At 40.4% G+C, this 9,262-nt stretch overlaps 1 protein-coding gene across 1 annotated transcript; it reads left to right on the forward strand.

Moving 5' to 3' along the window:
• Positions 1-1,447: 1,447 nt before the first annotated feature.
• On the forward strand, positions 1,448-2,068 carry LOC136140273 (protein FAM187B-like). Its single transcript, XM_065898350.1, has one exon. The coding sequence runs from the start codon at positions 1,448-1,450 to the stop codon at positions 2,066-2,068; it is 621 nt and encodes a 206-aa protein (XP_065754422.1).
• The last annotated feature ends 7,194 nt before the right edge of the window (positions 2,069-9,262 follow it).

Raw genomic sequence — 9,262 nt, forward strand, 5'->3', positions numbered from 1 at the left:
CAATGGTTTGTGAGCAAATGACATGTGTCATTTAAGGCCAGAGCATTTAATTACAGACATGAAATCCTATAGAGCTTTCCTCCTCCTTTGGCATAAAACTGGAAATGTTTGGGATGGCAGTTGCTCAGTCATCCTGTATCCCTGAGTGATTGTAATGCCAACCCACAAGGGACATGGAGCATGAATGGGAAGTAAACTTGTGTTATTGTAAGTCATTGAGATTTGGATGAAGTTTATTATAATAGCAAATAGCCTACCTTGAGTGATACAGAAATTAGTATCAGGAGTGGGGTGAGTGCTGCTGTAATAAAAAAAAACAACACATGGCATTGGCTTAGATATAGAGCAAAGGGAACAAGAAAATTATTTGAAGCCAGAAGGATGGAGATTATTGCCTGAAATACTTTGGGAGGCAGATAACGTACTTAACGAACTTGCAGCTTTAGGGGAAGCAGTTGGAACACAGGACACTAGGAGTGAATATTGGCCAAAGATGGCCCCAAATCAGGAAGACCTTTGAGAGTCAAAGTCCAGTTAGAACTCAGATTTTGTCAAGGATAAAATCAAGGATTAGCACCAATCAAATCATTATTAACCATTGTTAAGATCTCTGAATAAATTAAGGTACTCCCAGGAAACACTTAAGATAGTCTGAGGTAGACAAAATGGCTTAGAATATGGCTTTCCATGGATGCCGGATAGAGTCTAAGGTACCTGCAATGAGAGAGAGGGAGAGCAAGAGGGAGAGAGAAATGAGGAACATCTTGAACAGAACTGTGGATGTGGGGGGTTTGTACATGGAGTTAACTGGAGACTTATAAGAATCCTTAGGTCCCACACTTTAGGAGACAGAAAGCAGGCTGAGAAAACTGCTCATGTGCCAAGGAGGGCACATCTTCCAATGTCACCTGAGATGTAGCCAAGGAAGATAATGGAAAAGGGGGTAAGTCCCTGGAGGGTGAAGACATAAGCTACAGCGAGCAAAGATTTGGGAAGCTCCCCACCCTTAAGGAGTTGATTTGGTACTAATTAAGGAACCCTCCCCATCTATAAGATAGGAAGTCCTTACAGTATCTTTTCACTAGATTTTAGAAATGATACAGACCAGTGATTGCTGCGTGTCTTCCCTTATTCCCCTTTCCAATTGGGCATTTTGACCCATTCCATCATTGTATATTGGGTATGTGGAGGGCAAATCATTTGACTCTTTAGTTCACTCGTTCTGACATAGGTTCACTCATTGTGTTTCCTGCCCATCTCTTGCGGACATTTGAGTCTTTGACTCTACAGCCTACACTAAGCTATTTGATGACGTGAACTAAATTGGACTCCCGGAAGTGCAGTGGGTCAAGGTCCATTCTACTGCCCAGGGCTGATGCCGAGTTCTGTGGGTGACTTCACGATGCCCCAATGGTTCCCAGCCTCCTTCTGTAGTCTGTAGGCGGCCATGTTGGCCACCTTGTGGTTGCTTAGCCTTTCTCTCCCCACTTCGTGGGCCCAGATATTAGTCAGCTGTGCCTACAAGAGTCTCTGCCAGCAGGCCCTACTCTCAGGCAATGACGTTGTCCTGCAGTGTCACCATCTCAAGGCACGCTGGTACTTCTCTTCCATTCTGGGGGAGGATGTCTTGTTGCTCTCCTCAGTGCCTAACATAAAGAAACTGCCTGGGGGCAGCCTCCAATTGACCAACCCTCAGCCCTCCCAGACAGGCCTCTATCACTGTGAGGACAATGACAGTGCCCTCGTGGTAGAGTATGAGATTGATTTCCAAGATGTCACTACCCTACATATTACGCACAAAGGCCTGGGCCAAGAGCCCCTGCAGAATGAGACCCTGAGTCTGGGTGGCAAGGAGCTCATCTTCACCCACTGGGAGCCCTGGCAGGACTGTCACTGCTGTGGGGAGCCAGGTGAGCACAAACGCCTGGGGTACTGCTACATCGAGGAGCCCCTGGAAAAACCCATGCCCTGTTGGCTCTATCTGCAAGAAGAGAAGGTGCAGTACAGACGCATGTGGCCTGAGATGCAGGTGGAAGCCTGCCTTATACCCTGCGACCACATCAAGTAAATCAAACAGCCGTATTTCACCTTTGACATTTCCCAGTTGGGCAAGTTGACCAACAACATGTGGCTCACCTGCCCCTTGGCCTCCATCTACAGGTGACTGGACCAGGGCATCAGCCCTGCCTTTAACCCTCACCCAGGCTCTGTTTCCTGTGCCTACCTGGGCCAGGGGGTTACCTTCCGATAGAAAAGCAGGGTCTGTCTCCCAGCCCATAAGCTTTCAAGGTCAATCTGTGCAGAAAGGGGTCTCTTCATGGGCTTGTTGGGATGTTCATTCAGCAAGAATTCCTGGCTGCCCCTTCTGGGCCAGGCCCCGGGTAGGAGATGTTGGGGACACAGTGGTGACCAACAAAGACCTAGTCCCTGCCCTTCTAGACTCCTGATATTCAGGGTAGGCCAAATGTAAAACCTAGAGACCAAGACATTCCGGCCCATGCTCATGGCAACATAGACTTTAGTGTGATTTCTGTCTCCTCACTGGACTCTGACTGATACAATTTATCTATCCATCCTTGTACCAATGCTACAGTGTCTTAATTATTATACCTTTACAATAAGTCATGATATCGGTCGTATAGATTTTTCAACTTTGTTCTTCAAGATTGTCTTGGTTATTCTTGACCCTTTGTAAAAAAAAAAGGAAAAAAAAATTGAAATCAGCTTGTAGTTCCCATCCAAAAAAATACTGTTTTTTTAAAAAAAAAATTGGGGCATCATTGAATCTAAAGATAAATTTGGGTAGAATCAATATTACAATATTTAGTCTTCCAATCCATGAACATTGTAAACACTTTCATTATTTAGTCTTTCTTTAATTTCTCCCAGTAACGTGCAGTTATTAATGTAGAGGTTTTACATACATTTTATTATATTTGTTCCTAAGTATTTGATATTTTCATGCAAGTTGTGTCTTCTTTTCCCAAATTTTGTTGTATATAAAAATATATTTGGTATTTATATATGACCTTGTAACTAATTATTTTGCTAAATTCACTTACCTCCAGTAAAATGCTGAATGGAGAAGTTGATGGCGGACATGCTTATGTTATTCTTAACATTTCACTATTAAATATAATTCTGCCTTAGGTTTTTAATAGAACCTTAATAGAAGATTAAGAAAATTCTTTTTCATTCCTATTTTGCCAAGAGTTTTGAGCCATGAATGAGTGTTGAATTTTATCAAAAGATTTTTCTGCATCTACTGAAATGATAATATGGTTTTTCTCCTTCATTCTGTTAGTGTGGTGAATTACATTGATGTTCAGATGTAAAGCCAGCCTTGCCTTCCTGGGATAAACCCAATTTGGTCATGATGTTTATCCTTTTTATTTATCATTGGAGGCAACTTGCTAATATTTTGCTTAGGATATTGTGTTCACGTTCATGAAAAAACGGCCTGATATTTTCCTTTGTTGTAATGTCCTTATAAGTTTTTGGTATCAAGGTGATTCAGACCTCATCAAAGTTTGGAAGTGTTCCATCCTTTTTTATTTCTGGAAAGATTTTGAAAGATTTATGCCATTTCTTAATTGTTAAAAAATATCTGGAAGAATACACTGGTAAATCTCCCTGGGATTGGAGGGGGCTTGTGCATAAGTTTTAAATTACAGACTCAATGCCTGTAATAGTAAATATAGAATGGTTCAGTTTATCCTTGTGCCAGCATTGTTGAGGTATTCAATGAATTTACCCATTTAATCTAAATTTTCAGCAGTTTTGACCAAAAGTTTTTTGCAATATCCTCTTATTATCTTTTTATGCCAGTAATTTCTGTAGTAATGTCTCCTTTTCTTGTTACTGTTATTAGTTATTTAGGGTTTCTTTCTGGTTTTTTTCCCCTTTATCAGTCTTGCTAGGGCTTCATCAATCTCATTCATCTTTTTAAAGAACCAACTTTTGGCTTGTTGATTTTCTTTATTGCACTTTTGTTTTCTATCAGTAGATTTCTGGTATTTGAGATGCTTGCTTTGATCTCCAAGTTTTATCCTTTTTTCTCCAGAGTATGTATTTAGGCTGTAAATTTCCCCCTAAGCACAACTTACCTGCATCCTGCAAGTTTTTATAAGTTATACTTTCATCTTCGGTCAGTTAAAAATACTTTCTGGGCTTCCCTTGTGGCTCAGTGGTTGAGAGTCCGCCTAACGATGCAGGGGACACAGGTTCATGCCCCGGTCTGGGAAGATCCCACATGTCGCGGAGCGGCAGGGCCCGTGAGCCCTGGCTGCTGAGCCTGCGCATCTGGAGCCTGTGCTCCGCAACGGGAGAGGCCACATCAGTGAGAGGCCCACGTACTGAAAAAAAAAAAAAAAAAAAAAATCAAAAAAATTTCTGTTTTCAATTGTGATTTCTCTTTTGATCTATTAGTTATTTAGACATTTCATTGTATAGTTTTCAGATATCTGGGGACGTTCTTTGTTGTCTTTTTGTCATTTGTGTCTAGCTTAATTCCGCTGACCAAAAAATGTGATTCTATTCCTTTAACGTTTATTGAGACTTGTTTTATGGCCTAGAATATGGTCAATTTTGGAAAATATTTCATATGAATGTGAAAAGAATGTATGTTCTGAAGTTAAGTGCAGAGTTCCATATATATGAATTAGGTCAAGTTTATATCATATGGTTCAAATCTTCTATATCTCTCCTAAATTTTTGTTTGCATGTTTAATTGTGGATTTGTCTATCTCAACATTTAGTACTCTCAGGTTTTGCTTTATATACTTTTAGGTTCATACAAACTTAGGATGTCACTGTATCTTCCAGTTGGATTGACATTTTATAAAATGTCTCTTGCAAGTCTCTATTAATACTTTGACCCTTATATCTACTTTTGTTATTGGTATAACTACTACACCACTTTTCTTTTAGCTAATGTTTGCATGATATTTTCCCATGTTTTTACTTTCAACTTTTCTATATTCTTTTGTTTAAGGTAAGTCTCTTTTAAGCAATATATATTTAGATTTTTGTTTTGCTATTAAGTCTGAAATTCTTTGTCTTTTAATTGGAGTATTTAGTTCATTTACTTTTAATGTAATTACTGATTTAGTCGGGTTTAAATCTACCATCTTCCTATTTGTTTTCTACTTGTTCTGTCTCTTCTTTAGTTATTTTGCCTTCTCTTGCATTTGAATTCACCAAGTGTTTTTTTTTAATTGTCATTCCATTTTCTCCTCTATTAACTTATTAGATATGCATTCTTTTTTCATTTACTCTAGAGCTTACATTAATTCTCACTTACTACAATCTAATATAAATATGTACTTGTACCATTTCCTAGACAATGCAGAGACCTTACGACCTTTTAGCTCCATTTACTCCCCTTCCATTTGTTGTACTCTGATTATCAGGTATTTTTATTTTACATTTATTTTAAACCCCACAAGCCATTATTTTAAAACATTCTGAATATTAATTTAGTTTTAACCACATATTTATTCTTCTGGTGCTTTTCATTCCTGTATTACCTTGCTTCCATTTGGGATCACTTTCCTGCTGCCTGGAGAATTCTCCTTAGTATTACCTTCAGTGTGCTCTGCTGTGGTGAATTCTCTCAGCTTTCATCTGAAAGTATCTTTATTTTTTACCTCCATCTTTGAAGAATATTTTCATTGTGGTATATAGAATTCTATACATAGAATTCCAGATGGCAGTCATTTTCTTTTAGTGTTTTGAAGATGTCATTCCATTGTCTTTCTAACTTTCATTATGTCTGTTTAAAAGTCAATGTAGAGTGTTATGATTGTTGCTTTGAAAGTAGTGTATCTTTTTCTCCCCTGGCCATTTTTAAAATTTCCTCTTTTGTTTTCTGCAGTGTTTTCCTATAAATTGCCTAGGTGTGGTATTTTTTTGTCTTGTTTTGCTTTTGATATCTATTTATTTATCTATCCTGTGTGGAGTTTGAAGACCTTCTTGAATTTGTGCCTTGATGTCTTTCAGCAGTTTGGGAATATTTTCATTCAGTATCCCTTCAAGTATTGCTTATGTTCCTGTCTCTCCTTTTCTTCTGAATCTCCATTTACATAAATGTTAGACTTTTTCACCATGTCCCATGTCTCTTACACTCTTGTGTATTTTCCTATTGTTTTCCTTAGCATGCTTCAGTATAGATATTCTCTATGAACCCATATTTCATTTCCTCTCTTCTATTGTATCCAAAAGATTTTTACCCCACCTAGTGAATCCTTAATTTCACAAATTTTATTTTTTTATTCTAGTGTTTCCATTTGATTCTTCTATATAGATTCAAAATCCTCATCTTGTCATCTCTTAGACATACTAATCTAAGTGTAGACTTTATCTTAAAGTCTACACTTGTTATTAGCAAGAGGGCAGTCTAATATAAGCTACTCAAATGTAGCAGTGAGCAGAAACCTCACGCATATTATTTAAAGAATAGCAGGGAATTTGGAGTCTCATGTGAAATGTCTTGGATTTTACATGTTGGTCACAGATTTAAATATTCTAAAAACACCTTAGGGAGGCCAATTAAAACATTTCCTCAGGCTGGCTCCAGCTAGTGTGACTTCTCACCTAGATAAAGTGAAAGTTGGAAGTGACCTTTCTCACAGTGTCCCCATAGCCCTGTTTACTTGTTTAGAAAAGATTTCCTGGGCTGAGGAGAGAGACAGAGAGGGAGAGAGATGGGGGGAAGTAATAGGGGTATGAATGTTAATATGTCTCAGACAGAGGGTCTGAGACATATAAAGTTCTAGGAAGCAGAAAAAAACTCTAGGTGGTTTTGTAGACCTGAGAGCAGAAGGGATGTGTGACCCACTCTTGGGGTGAGGGTGGCAGCAAGATAACATAAGCGTACAGCTTATGCCAAACATAGCCTGTAAAATCCCCACATGGGGTAGGGGCATGACCAAGAGAGACCCCAGCCATTAGAAGCGACGTAGAGGAAGGCAGGACATCTTAGCAAAGACCTAGATGAACCTCTGACCTCACCCACTCAGCACTCTCCCCCTTGTCCTTTCCTCCTTAGTCACTCTGGCCTCCATACTCTTTTTTTTTTTTTTTTTTAAATAGATCTATTATGTTTTTTATTTTTATTTATTTATTTATTTATTTTTGGCTGTGTTGGGTCCTCGTTTCTGTGCGAGGGCTTTCTCTAGTTGTGGCAAGCGGGGGCCACTCTTCATCGCGGTGCACGGGCCTCTCGCTATCGCGGCCTCTCTTGTTGCGGAGCACAGGCTCCAGACGCGCAGGCTCAGTAGTTGTGGCTCACGGGCCTAGTTGCTCCGTGGCATGTGGGATCCTCCCAGACCAGGGCTCGAACCCGTGTCCCCTGCATTAGCAGGCAGACTCTCAACCACTGCGCCACCAGGGAAGCCCTCCATACTCTTTACATATACTAATCAGGCAGCCATGTCAGGGTCCAGCCCTCTCCTGAAAATATCCTTCCTTCAAATACCCACATGGCTCTTTATCTCACCTCACTCAGGTGTTTGTGAAAGTTCCCCTCCTCAGAGAGTGCTCAGACAGGCCTGCTCATCCCCTCTAAAATAGTCCATCCCCACACACCAACATTTTACTTTCCATCCTCATTTCCCTGCTCTATTTTTCTCTTTAACAGTTATTACCGTTGATCCTCATTATTCAAGGATTCCACACTTGTGAATTCACCTACACACTAAAATTTTTTTGTAACCCCCAAGCCAATACCCTCAGTGCTCTCAGAGTCATTTGCAGACATGCACAGAGTGGTGAGAAAATTGAGCCACCTAAGAATGAGCATTCCCAGCTGAGGCCAAACAAGGTGACCCTCTGCCTTCTTGTTTTAGCTCCCATACTGTGTTAGCAAGTATCCTTTTCATGGTCTATTTAGTGCCATGTTTTTTGCATTTTTGTGCTATTGGTGATTTTGCTGTTTAAAATGACTCCCAAGCATGGTGCTAAAATGTTCCTAAGTGCCTTATGAAGTAAATGCATGTGTTAGATTAGCTTTGTTCAGGCATGAGTTACAGGGCTGTTGGCTACAACTTCAATGTTAATGAATCAACAGTACATATTGTGTCTTTAAACAAAAACATACATAAAACAAGGTTATGTGTTGATCAGCTGACAAAAATACTGTGACCAAAGGCTTATAGGACCCTAACTTTGTATTTCTCCTAGGACCACTGTTTCATTATCTTGTAATTCAGCGACTTTATAGAACATACTTCCATGAATAATGAGAATCTACTGTATCTGGCATTATGTTTATTATCTGTCTCTTCCACTAGAAGGTAAGCTCAAGGAGGGCAGTTGTCTAAACTGTTCACTGCTTTGATTAGAATACCAAGCAGCACATAGTAGGCATTCAGTAAACATTTGTGAAATGAGTGAACAATGGCAGGTCAAGCCTGCACAATAATTATTTTTTAATATTTATTTATTTATTTGGTTGCACCGGGTCTTAGTTGAAGAAGGGGGGCTCCTTAGTTGCGGTTCGCCAGCTCCTTAGTTGCGGCCTGTGGGCTCCTTAGTTGCAGCATGCGGGCTCCTTAGTTGTGGCATGCATGTGGGATCTACTTCCCTGACCAGGGATCGAACCCGGGTCCCCTGCATTGGGAGCATGGAGTCTTATCCACTGTGCCACCAGGGAAGTCCCATAATTATTTTTAATTTGAGAACTGAGAAGAAGTTTAGGAAAGGGTTTGGGAAATGGGCAACTGAGAAAAATATTTGTTTGTTTAAAATGAATCGAGTCATGCAGATATCTGTGGGAGGACCAGCATGTGCAAAGGTCCTGAGGCAGGAGCTCTTTACTTGCCTGATGTGTTCAGGGGACTGCAGGGAGGCCAGTATGGCTGGAGCAGTTGGGTGGGGAAGGATAGGATGTCAGAAGGGAACCAGAGAGGATTTATTGACCTCTCCATCCCTAGTACTAAGAAGTGTGCTCAGAACATAGTAGGTGTTCAGAAAAAATGTGTTGAATGTTCACGTGACACTTTAACCCCAAAGTTGGGGGATGGTAGAGAAAACCCTGAATAGACAAATTAAGTGTCCTGCTGACCAAGCAGAGTGGAAGGCTTATCACAGAAATGAAATAAGATTGTTAACTTGTCACAGAACAAATGTGGGAATTGTGACCTCACATCCCATGGGGGTGGACTACAGTTCATCCTGCTGCCCAGGGCTGAGACTTGAGTTTCATGGATGACCTCACAAAGTCCAGGGTGGTGCCCAGCCCGCTCCACAGTCCCAGTCCACC

This window comes from Phocoena phocoena, chromosome 20 (genome assembly GCF_963924675.1).
Source record: "Phocoena phocoena chromosome 20, mPhoPho1.1, whole genome shotgun sequence".
Taxonomy (NCBI): domain Eukaryota; kingdom Metazoa; phylum Chordata; class Mammalia; order Artiodactyla; family Phocoenidae; genus Phocoena; species Phocoena phocoena.